The sequence below is a fragment of the Cricetulus griseus genome, chromosome 2, assembly GCF_003668045.3.
Source record: "Cricetulus griseus strain 17A/GY chromosome 2, alternate assembly CriGri-PICRH-1.0, whole genome shotgun sequence".
NCBI lineage: Eukaryota > Metazoa > Chordata > Mammalia > Rodentia > Cricetidae > Cricetulus > Cricetulus griseus.
Window position 1 is genome coordinate 156751933 of NC_048595.1, and position 17689 is coordinate 156769621.

General features: G+C 42.1%; 1 protein-coding gene across 1 annotated transcript in view; it reads right to left on the minus strand.

Annotated features, from left to right (window-relative positions):
* Nucleotides 1-1539: 1539 nt before the first annotated feature.
* Xkr4 (XK related 4) overlaps nucleotides 1540-17689 on the minus strand; it is a 377575-nt gene continuing 361425 nt past the window's right edge. Inside the window, 1 exon segment of the mRNA XM_035440031.1 lies at nucleotides 1540-2486. Within this exon segment, the coding sequence (XP_035295922.1) occupies nucleotides 1540-2486 (947 nt within the window).

The following is a 17689-nucleotide window of genomic DNA, read 5'->3' on the forward strand; positions in this document are numbered from 1 at the left end:
GCGGGAATGTTTACTTGCTTTATGGAGGTATTAAAACTCAGAAGCTTGTGATAAGAGCGCGATTTCAGACTTCACAGATGATTCAAATACAAATGTTAGCTGATGGAGTGGTACGCCCTCAAGCAGTCCAGGCAGTTTCCTTACAGCATACACACTACATCTGTATGCTCACCCTTGCTAAAAGGTATCCCAAAGTCTCTAGGAGACACATCACGTTGACCTTGGATGGGGGAGGGTAAGTCTGTACACCCTGGTTATTCTTCTCTTGTCTGCTTTGGGATACCACTTATTCTCTGTTTTGGGGGATTCCATATCAGTTCTGTGATTTGGACAAAGTTTGGCACTAGAAAGATGTGGCATTTGCTTTCCAGAATCGTACTTGCTCACCATTTTCATTCTGGCACCTGGAAACAACCCCTCCCTTTCCTGTGGCTCTGTGGGTGCATTCCAAAATGAACTGCATACACCTGAGAATCTGACTCTTATTTTGTCCCTCCCCCAACTGCTCTTTTCGTCTAAATTGTATTTTTGCAATTGAATACTGAATCATGAGTAACATTTCATTTACATCATGGATATTAAGCTCCTTGGTCTCATCCAAAGCCATACATGTGCTGCATAGGATTTCTGTCATAAAGGATGTTTGCAACTGCAAAACCTAAGGTAAAAAAAAACAAATCCTGAAATGTGTAGAAAAAGAATCATTCAATCAACGCTAGTACATGTGTAAACACTTGAGTTTGCTGTCCACGGCACAGACTCTACCACGTATGCTAATTGTTTCCAAATAAGAAAATGGTTTATGAAATGTTTCTAAGCACGATTGCTTTCTTCCTGGAGTCTGTTGCGAGCTTTGCTTCAAAGGAAATCACCTAAGCTCTTTTTTGAGATTTATTTTTATTTCATGTGTATGGGTGTTTTGCCTGCATATATGTCTGTGCACCATGTGTGTGCAGAGCCCGAGGAGGCCAAAAATGGACATTGGATCTACTGCAACTGGAGTTTCAGGCAGTTGTGAGCCGCCAAGTGAGTGCTGAGAATCAAACCTGGGTCCTTTGGAAGAGCAGTCAATGCTCTTAACTACTGGGTCATCTTTCTAGCCCCACCTCAGCTCTTTTGATAGAGGGCTGGTGGTGGTAATGATAGTGGTGGTGGTGGTATGTGTGTGTGTGTGTGTGTGAACATATTTATGCAAAAATCAGTAAACTCCATCAAAATACCTTAATGATTAGAGGCAACATTTTTTTTTCATAATAATGGTGCCCTTCTGTGAATGTGCTCCAAGCCTGTGCTGGAGGAGTTTGGTAACAACAGTCATACTAGGCTGGCATTGCCCCTTTAGGTGGACAAAGAGATGTTCAACACTGCTGGCTTGAATGGACACCAGCAGCAGGTAGTCAGCTAATGGAAGATCAAACCATACCATGACAATGTTTGGACTAAGAACATATAGCTCATTGCCCTACTCTTAGATGAAGTGTCATTATTGCCACAGCCCTGCTGTCATCTTCTCATGGGGACGTTGTGGCTTCTTTTGTTTTATAAAGTGGTTTCATACTCCAGCCTCTCCTGAATAAGAGCATCGTCTTTGTACTGAAGCCTCGGAGGAGATGGGGAACATTCAAAGGCTAAAATAGCCTTTCTCAGGCTTCGGTCCAACACGTGTCTCTCCCACGCTGGGTACCTATTCCTGAACAGGTCAATTTTAATGACTGATTCTTCAATCCTTGGTGGTCGAGATGATGGGGTGGGTGGTGCCGTTGGTCTCACCTGAAACACAGGGACACATCCATCCCTCTCTGCAAATTTCTGATCTCGGTCACTGGCAACACTGCGGTTGTTGGAGATGGACCGTAGTGTGCTTGTGGCCACTTCTGGAGGCAGAGAGAAGGCAGTAGCAGGGTCATCACAAGCACAACTTGGTGACTGCCCAAATCTGGGCCCATTGGGGTGGAAGAAGGCATAGTACATCAGCATAAAAACAACGCCTGTTAAAAAGCTGCTGAAAACCACGCACAGTGCCGGGATGGCAAATGCATCTGCAATCTGGGGAGCTTTGTAGAGGTACCAGAGTGCACTCAAGGCTGTGTTTTCCAAAAGGATTACAAAATAGTAAATGAACAGCCTGCAGCGTGTCCTGCCTTCCTTGACATTGAACCAACTGAAGATGTAGATGATGCCCACCACCATGTCAAACACAATCTCTTCCCATTTGGTGATACAGAACTCTGTCTCACAGTGGACAATCCAGAAGGTCATGATGCACCAGTGGAGGACAATGAATATCCCAAAATACAGCTGGAAAACCGAAGCGAAGAGGGCAAATGTGATGACTCTGGCGGCGATGGTGAAGAAGTGCCAACAGAACTGGATGATGACGGCCATATAGCTGATGGGCTTTTTGTCATCTCTGGAGTCCCGAAGAGCCTTCTGGTAGGAGGCTAGGGCCCAAGCCAAGGACACAAGGGAGGCTGCTGCTGTAAAACCTACAAAGGCAAACAGAAAGACATCTGTCAAAAGTGAGAGGCCGTGATTGTAAAGATTCAGGCATTATACTGGCAGAACGTACTCAGGCGGTACCCTGGTCAGTCCAGAGTCCCACGATTGTATAGTCTGCACACAGGTTCAAAGGACGGCTTTAAAAGAAAGACCCCCGCCCACTTGTACTCTCTTTTCTAGTTCCCTGCCTCAGTCACCCTCACCTGCCATGGAATCTGCCATGGTCTGCCATGCAAGGACCCCCTCAAGCTTTATCCTAACAGTGATGGTACAGGAAGTCATGTCACATGGGTCTGGTGGCTTGGGGCAGGCTAGCTAGACCTCATCAGAGGCGATGAAATGTCTTTGAGTTTTAACTGGACTAAACAACCAGATGGAAGTCCTAGAAATTGTCCTCCATGAAGTGACAAAATTCCGAAAAGGCCTGAGTTAATGAATGGGACCACAAATCCAGCACAAGGTTTGGGAAATAATGGTGGGACTAGCTTTCAGTGTGCTTCTGTAAGTCGACCAAGGGAAAACTGCTATGTGCTGTTGCTTCAACTTAAAAAAGTGTTGCCTTCATCTGTGACTGTTTCTTGCTTTTGAAACCAGTGTCCTTGTTTAAAAGTGCTAATCTCATCAGCTTAGAGAGTCTTTCAGTATTTAAAAGGGACAGTTAGTAAAAGGAAACCAGACCAACTGGCAGCCGAGCAAGAATGATGTAGCTCATTTCCAAAGGCAGCTTACTCCTTCTTTACGCTAAAGACGAGAGTCCATGGAACAAGTTTGCTCTTATTGCTTGTGACACCTGGTGAGCAAAACATTCCTCTAAATGTCATCCAGTATTCTCCCTATAGATTTTGCACCTGCTTTCTGCCTTAGTCTTGAAGAAAGAAATGCCTGCTCACAGTCTTATACTCTGCTTTTCATAAATTAAAAATTGAACAGAAATCATTTAGTGATTTTTATCTTCAGCTCTACTTGGCTTGTATTCTCTCAGACAGCAAGATCTTTCCATTGATTTCCTGCACTCAGGCTCTGTCCACTGTGTCTCGAAGTTTATGTGCATGGTACAGATGTGGATACTGTTAACCTTAAGGCACCAAGCCTCCCAGGAGAGACTTCTTTTGGAGAATCATGTTTTGTTAATCTGTGTGGCAGCTGGCTTGCTTCGGGAACAATGACAAAATTTTCCAAGACTAAGAAGGTCTCATGGCTTGTAAAGTGCAAGTGACTTCTCCAGTCTGTCACTAATCATATATGGGCTGCACCCAAGTTTTTCTTCTTCTTTGGGAACAATGGAAGGTACTTTTCTTTAAAAAATACTTTTATTGAAGAAACCTTACTTTCTCCTACTCATAACAAATGAATTTTAAAGATGTTATAATGGAAAATAGTAAAACTGATTGGAAATAAACAAAACACTTATCAATAATCTATGAATGCCCCAAATATTTACAAAAATCATTCCCAGTTGTCACTTCTCAACTTTCTCCCAGTGCATCAAGCAGAAAACCTGTTCATTTTTGTGGGCACTGAGACCTTCAGATTATTTTCGTAGCTAGCATACACATTGCTAATTGCTAGAAGTCTTACTCAACTATGAATGGTCAGAAATCACCACACAGAGGAGTTTATGATAATTACATTCCTGCACATTGGAAAATACCAATTAAAGAAAAGTCAGGAATGAAAAGGGAAGGAAAAGTAAAAAAACAAACAAGCAAAAAAAAAAAAACAACACAAAGAAAGTGAGTGGATGGGAAACAGAAGGTGACAAGATCATATATGTGACCAACAGATTCATGATGAATTTGTGATCCAAGAACAAAGATTGTGCAATTTGAATCTTAACATCTGTTCCACACAGCTTAGGAGCTGCTTGTTTTCTCTTTTCATCTGCACCATTTGCAAAACTACAGCCTGAGTCACCTCTTTTCTTAATAAAGGCTGGCCCCAAGCTCCAATCCCCCTGCTTCATCCTTGAGCAGTGGGGTGACTGTGTGCTGCAAGCAGCCTCTTGAATAGATTGTACTCTTATGTTTTTAAGGTTGCTACTGGGCTGTTGCTGTGCCAAGAAGCCTCTTCTCTTGTCTCATGCTAGCTTCCTGAGCAAGTGCTCCAGTGTAGAACATGTGGGAATGACAATGGCTTATGGGCAGGCTTCCCTTTGCTCTGACCAGGGAAGTTGTTATCCAAGACTGTTTTCTAACACTTGGAAGTATGTTGAACATCCCTAATCCAAAAGGTGTGCTTACATGACACTGCAGGTAGAAAGCTTCCTACCAGGCCTCATGGGATAGGTCACAGTCAGAATGCAGTCACACTAAAAATACTGGGTAAGGTGACTTTTAGAACACGTGTGCAAGGTACATATGGAACAAGTGATTTCATGTTTGACTTGAACCTCACATTTAAGAATGTATAACCATGTCTAAACAAGTATTCTGAATTCTTGCACCATAATTCAAAATTTGAAATACTTCTGGTTTTAAACGCTTTAGATAAACTCTAAACTTGTAGTGGCTGTAGGACACAGCATCATAAAGATACCTGTTGCCAATGGTAAAAGAATAGAAAATTAATTGCTTCCAAATTTCCCTGTAATCTTTGTGAGCAATTCAACCTGTGTGACACACTAGGCATTAAAGATGACAGGCTGGAAGTACAGAAAAGGAACACTTTGATTTGCCTTGACTTCTTCATACATGACTTACAATTAAGAGAATCTATAGCAGAGAGAAATTCATGCTAATCTTGACTCTTTTAGCCACGAGTGGGTTTCTCTTTTTCATTTTTTCCTATTAAGTCATTAATTTTCTTCTTTTAAAAATGTGTTTTCAATTGAAATAGAATTAATCATTTTCTCTCTTCCCTTCCCTTCCTCCAGCCCCTTCCAGCTGCAATCCCTTGAGCCCTTCTCATGACTCCCCCATTCTCGGGTTGATAGCCTTTTTCATTATTGTTACATTCATATGTGTATGCATAAATGTGTATACATGAATATATTACACACTTCTTCATTTAGTAGTAAACTATTATAAGACAAATACAGATCTAATCAGAAGTTCAAGGCTATTGTAGAGTTAAGCTCCCTAGTGTTCATTTCTTTTTCTAAATCTGTCAATAGCCCAGTTTCATTTCTTACAAATTACAATAGATCAGTTATAAATTCACACTTGCCATGGAGTGCTTAGAGTGTAAGTTCTTTATGCAAATACCATCACCTTTGTCATTTGCAATGCTAATGTAGATTCCCTGGTGCACCCCATACAAATTCTGTGGGTTGTGGAGCCCCTTACCCTAAAGTGCATCAGTGCATACTTCTACAGTAGGGAAATTTTCTTCCATAATTACAGTAAAGCCATCATCTTTAGACAATTTAGCATCAATACAACACATTTTACTCCCCTATCATGTGTTTTTTACTTTTGTCAAATGACGTAAATGATGCCCACTCTAGGTTGAATCTAGGGTAAGGTTTTACATTCAGTAGCTCCCTTAATTTAGTTTTCTTTGGTATGGACTATTTCACCGGGTTTCTTTGCCTTATCATAACACTGGTATATCCTGAAGAGCACAGTATCTCAAAAAGGAAAGCAGTATTCCTCATTTGAAGTTTATTTTTCTTCCTGTATGATTACATTTAGGTTATACATTTCAGTTAGGAATACACAACTGACATAGAACAACAAAGTTTTTGCACATTAGATACTAAAATATAAAGATTCTTTCTACAGTCTCTCTGTGTTTCATATTGCTTATGAAAATCTTGTTCTAATGGTGAAAATGGCCAGAGGGAACTTGAGAGGTTTACATTATTCCTTAATGTGTAAGATAGCTATAATACCCTGGAGCTTACCTAACCACGATTCACCTTTCGTTGAGAAGAAATTGAGCCTTACTTTTAATAGGTTAAATGGTTCATGTCCCTGCCTTAAGCTACCTCAAAGCTAACTCTTGCTTTCTTAAGACCAGCCTTTGTTGGTTATGCCAATTTTCTCTGCATTCTATTCTTCTATCCATCTCTTTACTAGCTGGTTTCCTGGGCCTCCAGCATCTTAAGAAACACTACTCACTGGACTGTCGGACTGTCACTTCTCTATTTCAGATATGCTTCTTGCTGCTTTTGTCTTTCCTCTTTTGTCTGTTGGTCTTTGAGCTACAGACATTAGGAAGCAGCTGCCCTAGGGCCTTTTCCCTTCCCAGCCTAAGTCATTCCATATCCTACAATACCTCAAACCTAGCACCATCCTGACCACCCTCCTTTTTGTGCTCTGGAGTCATGTCTGTTTATCTGAGACCTCACCTGGAAGCAGCCTAGTCCTTTGGTGACAATCTCTGATTTCTCTTGGAGGTTGTTGTTATTGTTTTTCTGGGGGAAAGTGAATGGGAAAAGGGAAGAGGGAAGAAGGGAGGAGGAGACTGGCCTCTGGGGACAGGAGCAGAAGAGAAGAGAGAGGCAGGGTTGGGAGTGGTGAAGAGAACACACACACACACACACACACACACACACACACACACACACAGAGAGAGAGAGAGAGAGAGAGAGAGAGAGAGAGAGGAGAGAGAGAGAGAGAGAGAGAGAGAGATGGGAGGTGGGTAGGGCCCTTTTAAAAGGGAACTAAGTGAATGTTCACAGGTATTGCTCTTAGTGGCTTCAGCTTAGGGAATACCCTGTCAGAACCCCAATGACAGGCCAATACAGACGCCTAAATGCTAACAGTATTGGTTGTAGTTTGACCCTAAAAGTTCATGACTTTGAATCTTGACAACCAGTGTGTTGTTGGTGACATGGTGGACACTTTAAGAGTTGGGGCCAAGTGGGGAAGTGATGATGGGTCCCTACCCTCATGAATAGATTAATGCCCTTTCTTAAGGATGAGTCAGGTCTTTCCTGCCAGGATGGATTCTGGAGAGTCTAACACTTCTCTAGATGCCTTTTGTTATGCACACACACACACACACAAACACACATACACACATACACACTGGCATGTGTGCACACACACTCCTGTCACTGTGATGCCAGGTGTCATGAGGCTTTCTCAACAAGAAAGCTGTTGCAGGCTGGCTGCTCCCGAGGTCCTGGGGTTTAGAGAAGGAACACAGCTCCTTCACTTAAACCAGAAATATGTTCAGCAGAGACAGTAATGGCCTTTTGATCCTGAGAACCCTTCTCTTCCACCCTTACGGAGGAGTTGTGGTTATTAGTCCCACAGCCACTGTGTGCTGAGTCTCTAATATTCTTAGACACCCTGTGTTCCCTTGTGTAACATTGATTAGCTTCCTGCTGACTTCTTCTCATTGTATGACAGTTTCTGTTGACCTTGTCCCATTTTCCGTTTCAGGAAAACTCTAAATAAGATGTTGTACTTCTTAATGAGCTTGCTTGATATAAGGCATAACTTGTGCAAACCCCCCACCCCAACTCCCAGATTTCCTGTCTGTCTGTCTGTCTGTCTGTCTGTCTGTCTATATTCTATCTATCTATCTATCTATCTATCTATCTATCTATCTATCTATCCATCCATCCATCATCTATCTCCTTTTTCTTTTTTTTAGCTTCTTGTCTCCTGACCATTTCCCTCTTAGGACCCTGTCACTGAAGAATGGTCTGCTTGTCCAGGTAAGGAGCAGGATCTGTCACCTTGTTCTACTTGAACCCCATAACCAAACCAAACCAAACCAAACCAAACCTACTTTTTAAAAAGTATACAACTCCGAGCATATGGCTACAGCAAGAGAAGTTAATGAAGAGGTTTCTGCATTTATTTTTCTCTGGTGTCCCAACTGTATTCCATGGCTTTGTTCCAAACCCTGACCCACTTCCAAGGCTTGCCACAGCTGCCATCAAAAGGATACAACACTGTAAACCTGTGTTTTTTATCTCAAGTAACCTGTGCTCATGTAATCTTCCTGAGATTTGTATCCACACACAGCTTTAGTGAGCAGTACAGGAAATATATCAGGATTTTAAAGATGACAGTTTAAACTCTGCCTCACAGAGATGGAGAGTTGAAGCCCTGTCCTTTAACTTAAGTATTTTCTCTTGGAAATAATGAATACAGGCTAGGGGACACTTGGGGATATTCTTGAATGGTCCCTTGATGTTGTAGCTTCTAGACTATGAAGAGGCCACTTTTAGCTTTTAAATGTAAATTGGCTCTTTTCACATGTGTGTTTCCATGTCAGGTACTACCCTCTGCACAGCACTTAGTCCAGTTTGTAATTATGTTTGTTTAATTATTGTGTCGGTCCCCCCTTTTTTGTTTGGAGGAAGCTTTTAGGCAGTGTATCTTGCTTACCAATTCTAAAGCCTCAATGCATTACATGGTGCCTGAGACACATTGGAATCAGAAGTAGCAGCTGGGGGCAGAGAAAGCATACTCCAAATGCAAAACCAGCAGCATAGAGTGCACAAGAGGTTCAGAAGGGTTGCACAGTTCTTCCTTGATCCCCATCCTGCTCTTTTGTGATTTCAGTTAGGGTTGTGAATGTCCCAGACACTGTGAAAGAAAATCTGTCACTTTGTGGCCTGGGTGTAAACAAGCTTTCTGGAAATCCCTAGGGACTGCTTCATAGGAGTGATCGTCTAATTCCCTAGATGTAGGAGGCTCAAGGGACTTGAATAAAGTGCTCTAATTCTTTGATCCTTCAACAAAAGAAATGGACCTGTCTCTCTCCTCCTTCCAGGGGAGAAGAGTATACAACCTTTTCTTGCACCAGGCAAGCCAAAACTTGTGGCCACAACTGACTTATAACTTGACTGCAGTTGTAATGAACAGTAAATCAAACAAACCAACAGCACTTTGAAATTTGTTGCTGTAAAAAACTTTAAACATATAAAAAATTGGAGAAGGTGATACCAGTATCACCTTCCTGTGGAATCAATTAAAGGCTCAAGTTATCAAGCGACTATTCTCGCTTCTCTATGGCAGGCCGAGCTAAGTCACTGCTTCATTGCAAAAGAGCAGCCTGGCATTGAGGCTTCCTAAGAAACTTTATAGTTTCCCCAGAGTGTTTGAAGCTCACAAACACAGGCAAGGAATCCAAACCACAAAGAATGAAGGAGTTCAAAGTTGTCACCACACACAGGCTGAAGTGATTAGGATGGGACACAGATAACGATAGTAAGTTCATGACTCTCCCATAATCAAGACACATGGGCTATCTACATGTGAACTATTGATGACCTAGAGGTCCTATTAGTGCCACCTTCTTAGGCATCAGACTTCTAATGCTAAATCTGACTTCATTTGCTTGTCTCAGCCCATAGCAGCCATGTTTGTACCAGGTCAAAGTTCCTATTTGGAATTCTTTTCATGAGAGGGATCACAAGCACAAGCCACAGGGAAGAAAGCTTTCTTTTCTCTTTGTGCTTTATCATTTATTAAAATAGCTCACTCAGTCTTCTTGAATTTTCATCTGATGGAAAATGTTGTCCAATTTGAGGTGAGACACATGGTCCAAGAGTAGTAGGTCACAGAAGGAATGTTGAGAACCAGAATGGTGTTCAATTCCCTGATGTGCTTAGAGCATTCTTTAGAGTTGCAAATAAAGCATCAACTCAGCTTGTTAAGCACATGGTAACTGGAAAGTACAAAGCTTTCTGTTCAATGACTTTTTCTGGGTAGGTACTGTATCAGTAAAGAAAATAATTCAAGGTTGGCCAGGTCTAGCACTCTCCGTTCCCCATACCCAGAAGCCCATTTCATTTTTATTTTGAACCTTGTAGTAGTTCTGGTTAGAATGTTTGCATGTTTCAATATATTCAGTGTTGTTAGGGATACACATTTATTTTGTAATCCATCTGAGGATCTCATCTTCTCTGCAAAGCAAATTGCAGGGCTGCTGTGCTGTGCAAATAATAAGAGCAGCACTACATGGAAAACCAGTGTTTTCATGCAAAAGGAATTCAAGAAACTTTTGGGAAAAAGCAGTGTCTCTCTTCCTTATAGGATGAAAACTCATTTCCCTCAAGTAAACCTTTAAAAAAGTAAGCTTTTTCTTAGAGTCCAGATGAGTAGTTTGGGCTTCCTAAGACACATGGTTCTCTGCCATGATCATTAACAGTGAAAAACAGCCACAGACACTCTGTACACCAGAAAAGATGCAATGGTTTGGGTGCAACACACACGATTTAGCTTTGTGCCTTCCCATCTAACACTTGGTTGGCCATGTGTCTTAACAGTAGGAGAGTATGGTCACCATTCACAGATTCTTAATTTTTTTATTTTTCAATGTTCCTCTTCATAAATTGAAACATTTGGGGTCAATTACAAAACCTGAGGACTTTGGGAAGACATTGCACATGGCTGTATCACAGTTTCCTGTGGCATCTGCCAGCCTGGAAGTTCAGAAGCCTTATGTCCAGCCAGCTAGCCAAGTAAACTACAGCAAATGTCTAAATTTTGCTACATCCCACACATGGCCAGAGTGGGGCATGGGTCAGGTGGAGTGGACTGCCTCTTCATCCCTAAGGTAATCTAGGAAGGAGCACAGGAAACACCATCCTGTAAACTTGATCATTTTAAAGAGAAGTATGTGGGAATACACTAAGTGGAAGGACTAGATGTCCCAGCATTCCAGCTGAACTGGCACATATCATATGCTCTATTCTGTACCCTGCTTCCTGGGAGGCAAGCTCCTTCTCTCAGTCTGGCCCCCGATTGTGCTAGTAGGAATGTCAGATGGGAGCTTTATGTTCCTTTATGTTGAATGCTCTCAAGGTGCTCTTGCACTCTGCCATGTGTGTGGATTCAGTAGCCCACATGCTGCAAATCATATACAAATGCTATCAGCGTTAATGATTACTGGTCATCTTGGAGGGCCTGTGATGATTGCTGTTCAACTCTGGAAGAGTGACAGTGAATGGTCCTGAGTTTAATTTTTATGAGGTCTGTCTGGTCATCCACACTCACAGTTATTAATTCTAAAGGATTTGAAAAGGAACCCTGACATGGTAACATTAAACTTTACCGACCAAGTGGGACCTGGGTGTATAAAACAGGGGAGGGTGAGGTAGGTATGTGTGGATTAGGTGGAATTGGTAGAGACAGTGCTGCCATGTGATGTTCATGATGACACTAAGTGAAATGATATTGTGTTGGAGACCCTTGAGAGCCAAAGCTGGTTTTGGTTAGGAGAGATGGGAAGAAGTTAACTTGTGACTCAATCCAGAGAACTAATGTCTCTGATAAGAGAGTTTCCACAGGAAAGAACATGGTATGGGACATATGGGCTGTGCCAAGCCATCACCATCTTGGACTTACAGGAAGAGTACTGGAACTCAGAAGCTCCAAGATTAACATCCTTGCTGTCCTGTCTTCTCTCTACCATCCTTTGGTTTTAGCTTCTTAAAATCAATTATTGAACACCTGCTACTAAATGTAAGGTCTGCTGCAAATGCAGTTCCATGGAAGAACTGAAACTCAGCATGGAAGATATATATTCATAACACACACACACACACACACACACACACACACACACACACACACACACACACACACACACACACGAGTAAGGGAAATGTAGAGAAGACAAAAACAACCACAGGTAGTGACTTAGTTTTGGAGGAAGCAGTGGTAAGGGATGAAGAGAAGGAGAAAGTGGTGAGATGGCCGAGGGTAAAAATGTTTGCCTTGCAGGCTTGAAGACTTGAGGCCCATCCTTGAAACCTGTGGAAGGGTGGAAGGAGAGAAAGAACCCCACAAGTTTTACCTCTGATTTCTGTATATGTACCATGACACTCACCCACCCCCATAATCAAAACACAATTAAATAGCTAATGAATTAATTGGACAGATTGTGTAGGTGTAGCTGAGGCTAGGCAGATATATATTTTAGGAGGGTTGCAGGAAATGTGATCAGCAAAAGATGGCCATGGGGCCCAGGCTTTCGGACTTTACTTGATGACAGTGAAATCGACTGTATCAACTGGGCCCATAGACTCCTTAAATAGGGGTGGTGGTGGTGAGTGAACAACACTGAGAGAAACATACCTGACGGAGGTGGAGGCATTGACATACATCTAGGGGATTTCAGTGGTACAGGGAATTTTGTGCTGGAGTTCCAATTCCTATTGTAAGTTGATGGTTCTTGTACTCATTGCAATAGAAAATTACTATGAGTCATTTCAGATTCTGGCTCTGTTCTTAATTTTTCCCATACCCGCCCTCCTTCCCAAGGTCACTTTTATGCTTGAAATTGAAAGAACTTTTATTTGAGGAAGGTTCTGTTAGCTGAACTTGAGATGAGGAGGTGGTTTTTCATTCTCTTCAGAGATTAAACAAGACTCCATTGGTAGCACAATCTCAAACTAGGAGAACCATTTAGTTCTATTGCCTGTGCAGAATATGCATGCCATTTTATTTGGATGAAGGAGCTGTTCAGCAGAGGCCATGCAATTAAAAGGAAAGGCATAGTCACCTATAACATTTAAGTTTAAGGGTCAACTTGATTGTACTGAGAAGCTCCTGGATAGGATCAATGAATTACACCTTGCTGTATTGGTGAGGCATATAAAATAGGGAGGACCCACTCTGGATGCTGGGACACCATCCCATCAACTAAGATCTTGATAGTAGAAGAGGAAAGAGGAGAAAGTCAGTCAGCATAGGCTTGCTTGCTTGCTCCTTACACACTCTGGCTGCTGTAGTATGACTTCTCCTCCATAACATGATGACCTGAAACCTTTGTCATTGACAGACTGAATTCCTAAGGTGAGAAGCCACAATAAGCCCTACTTCCCTCAAGCTCTTTTTCTCAGGGACTTGTCACATGAAATGAAAATCTAACACCACACCATGCCTGGGTTTTCAGAGATGTGTTATGAGGGAGGTTTGGTGACTCATTCTTGGTAAATCCCAGGTAAGAGAGACAGTTGGTCCTTGGATCTTCCTGGAATTGTATGTAAGAAAGAAGGATGTCTGTCCAACTTCACATGCGGATTGTAACAAAGGGGTCATACTAGATGCTTTAAAGGCCAGAGTCAGGGAAAGAAAGGAGAGGTTGTAGAGGTAGGAAGTAGTGGGGAAAGAGAAAGGCTGTCTCCAACACTGCTGAGGTACCTGTAGCTCACAAATTCATTTGATTATTCATGATTGCTTATTTTTTTCTGAGCTTTCTGCCCTTCACCCGTTTCTGGCAGAATTTGAATTCTGTTAGGAACACCCTGTCTTTAACCTGACGTAGTTTTCTGTATCTGTGTCATGATCCTCAGTTACTCCCCTACCCTCTGGAGTTAAAGAGCAGGAAAGAACATTGCTGGGATGGAGGCTGGCATCTCGCTGTCTGCTCTATTTTCTAGTGCCCTGCCTTCTTGGGTTGCCTCAGTTTTTCTGCCATCAACAAGAATGTCACTCTGTAGGGACTGTTAAGGATGGTTGCTGTCTCATATGGCCTGCTTACTAGTCCCCCCTTTCTCTCCTCATATTTTGTCAAGATCTTTCTTTTGGGAGGAGCAGGCAGGGAGGAGTCATGTAGCACATCCCATGTACTAGTGTCTTATGGGGGAAACACTCAGTACTTTTGAGAAAAGAGTTTCAGAGAGTAGAGGTCTTCAGAGCAACTGGCCACAGAATAAAAACCACCTAAGAGCATATCACATTGCTCTTCCATGTAGCTGTTAAGCCAAGCTAACAGTGTTCAGGATTTAGAATTATAATTGGGTGGTTATGGGTCTGCAGTTCATCCTGCAGGCTTTGGATGAGTGAGTCTGGTACATTCCTTCTTACTTCTTCCCTAGACTGAGACCCTATCAGATTCCAACATGTCACTTTATGGTTAAAGTGAACTGTCAAAATGGTATCTACCCAAGTTTCTCCCTAGCTAAAAATCCTCAAAGACACTCTTCATGGCCCCATAAAACAAGTGACCATGGAGTCTTCACACATCCCTACTTCCTGCAATGCCAGGAAATGCCCTCTTCCATTGTCCTGGAACTCAGTGTCCCACCTTTCCACAATATCTGACTACAGATCACAAGCTTCTGCCTATCCTCAGAGTTTCTTAGCACACACCTTGAAATACTTCCATTCTAGACATCTGTCTTTACTGAGACTTACCTGGTTCCTTTTAACCTAAAATGGAGTGGTGGGCCCTTCTGCCTGCTATATGCTATGTATATGTTTGTCTTATTGGTTGATAAATAAAGCACTGTTGGCCAATAGGGAAGCAAGATAGGTGGGGCTAGGAGAGAAGGAGGATTCTGGGAAATGTAGTAAGGGGAGTCTCCATGTGATGGGGGGGGGAAGAGAGGGTGCATGCTGCTGGCTTCCTCGATAAGATAAGTCTTTATAAAATATATAGATTAATGGTTATGGTTGGTACTTAAGACAGAGATAGCAAATAAGAAATCTTAGTCATTGGCCAGCAGCATTGTAATTAATACTAATCTCACTGTGTTATGTGGGGGCCCTAATGTGGGGCTGGTGGAACTCAGGTGGCTGGTGGAAAGATTTATCATTACAAATGGTGCCCACATAGTTTTATGAACTTCCACATAAAAACTTCACAAAAACTTAAAAAGAGATTTTAGAAACAAAAAGAACAGAGACAAGCACAGTTTCTTGATAGCAGCATTTTCTTGGGTGAGCTCTGTTTCCCAGGAGTTAAGTAACACACCACGACTCCTTGTAAGAGCAGCTTCTCATTTACATAGCGGCCAAAACCGAGGCTGTTAGTGAGCACATAAGACTCATGTGATTAGAAAAAGATACAGATTTACATTAAAGAAAAAATATACGTAGATTTGGGAGAGAAAATAAAAAATAATGAGTAGCTGGGTATACCGACACATGCCTTTAATCCCAGCACTCCAGAAACAGAAACAGGCAGATTTCCACAGAGAAATCCTGTCTCAGGGAAAAAGAAAGAAAAAAGGAAGTAAAAAAATAGAATAATAAAAAGCCAGGTAAAGATGGAAAATACTCACAGAGTCTGGATACTATATGTTATACTGTTGTTTTTAAATTGTTTGGTTACTGGGGAAAGAGCTACAGCTGCTAAAATACATTTGACTATAGATGCTGCTAAATTAATCCAACTTACATATTTTAAAAATGATTTGAATTCTAAATTTAAAAATAAGGGTAGGTTACTACTGGAAATGGGGTGCATCTGGGGTCAGGTAAAAGCCTGGCAAAGGGAATCTCCCAGTAATCTACAAGGATGACCCCAGCTAAGACTTCTAACAATAGTGGATACAGAACCTGAACAGGCCATTTCCTGTGACCAGGTAGGTGGGTGCCTAGCCCAACTGTCATCAGAGAGACATCATGCAGCAACTGATGGAAACAGATGCAGATCCACAGCCAAACATTAGGTGAAGTTCAGGGAATCCTGCTGAAGAGGAGTAGAAAGGATTGTAGGAGCCAGAGGTGCTAAGAACACCACAAGAAAACTCATAGAATCAACTAACCTGGGCTCATAGGGGCTCTCAGAGACTGAATGGACAACCAGGGAGCCTGTACAGGACTGACCTAGGCATTATGCATATAAGTTACAGTTGAATAGCTTGGTCCTCTTGTGGGATTCCTAATAGTGGAAACAAGGGCTGTCTCTGACTCTTTTACTGGCTCTTGAGACTCCATTCTTCATACTGAGTCACCTCGCCCAACCTTAATACATGGGGATGTGCTTAGTCTTACTGCAATTTGATAGGCCCTATTTTGTTGACACTCATGGGAGACATGCCCTTTCCTAACAGAAACAGAAGAGTGGATTGGGTGGTGGGAGCAGAGGTGGGTTGAGGTGAAAGAAGTGGGAGACGAGAATGGAGGGGAAACTGAGGCTAGGATGTAAAATAAATACATTTATAAAAAAAAGAATATCGCTGTGTGTGAGAGATGCCTTCCTTCTAAAAGGATAGATGATGAAACCTATCATTCTTACAAGGCATGGCCCTTTGGGAGCCCTCAAAACTTCCAGTGACAACTTCGTTACAGGCTGAGGAGTATTGCGATCAACTCAACTGTCGTGTCCTAGTATGGTTTTATTTTGGGAACTAAAAGCCTTTCATCAGCTGTGTCTCAAAGGTCCTTCAAATGCTGAGTGTCAGAAGGCTTGATCCCCAGGGTGGTGCAATTGGGAGGTGATGGAAACTTTGATGGGTCTCCCACCTCTTTTCTTCCTTTTGTGTTTTTTGGCTATGGAATGAATAGTTTTGATGACATGTGCTCTGGCCATAATGTGTTGCCACTGGCCCAAAGCAACAGGGCCCATTAATTATGCACTAGAAACCCTCAGACTATCAGGCATGGTGAACCTTCTCTCTTTTTAAGTTGACTACTTTATATATTTCGACATAGCAACAAAAAGCTGACAAACATACTTTCAATATATAGTCATTACAAGATTCATTCCTAATCACAGTCCTTAGGGTAGAGTTTTCTTAATTGTTACATTTTTGAACAACAAGATTCTATATAGGAAGATACAGAACTTGACATGACCTAAGATTATTGCAAGATCAAGATGACTAGAGATATTTATAGCAAGGTCAACAAAAGAAAGAGAAATGGAGAAAATAAATGAAAAGGGAGATGAGCCATGCTGCGTTTGTGGGGCTGGGGGACTTGCCTGTCTGGCAGGCTTTTGTGGGGCCTTTAGGCTATGGTGAACTTACATCCACCTTCTGCAGGGCAACCTGTGCCTAACATTATTGGGTATCTCCTATTGGTTAAGAAAGCAGCAGTTTATCCTTATAGCTGCTTTAAACAACAGATCTTGGCCTGGGGCCGTTCTTCTGTGTCTGGGCTACTACAGTATAGCTTTGGGAACATCACTTTTTTTCTCATCACTGACCCATTAATTAAAACAATCATACTTTGGCCTCAATTCACCTTGGGGTTGGCTTTTAATTGGGGAGCATGACTGGAATGCTCTTTTGTCAAGAGTTTCTGTGGTTTATCTCTGTGCCTGTCTCTATTTCCCTGGAGTCATGTGGACACTCATGATACTATTTGTGCTCATGAGGACAAACAATTGTCTTTGTCTGATGTCTACACCACTTCTGGTCAGAGTGAACACCAAGCAGTGGTTCATAGGCTTCTAGATAGCCATGTTGGGAGCCTGGAGCCTGGTGAGTCAAACCACCCCTACTGTGTTGCTTTTGCTGGCACAGCAACACAAATTTATATACTAGATATCCACATACCTGAGGACCAGGGGGATAAGTTTATCTCCAACACACAATAGGAAT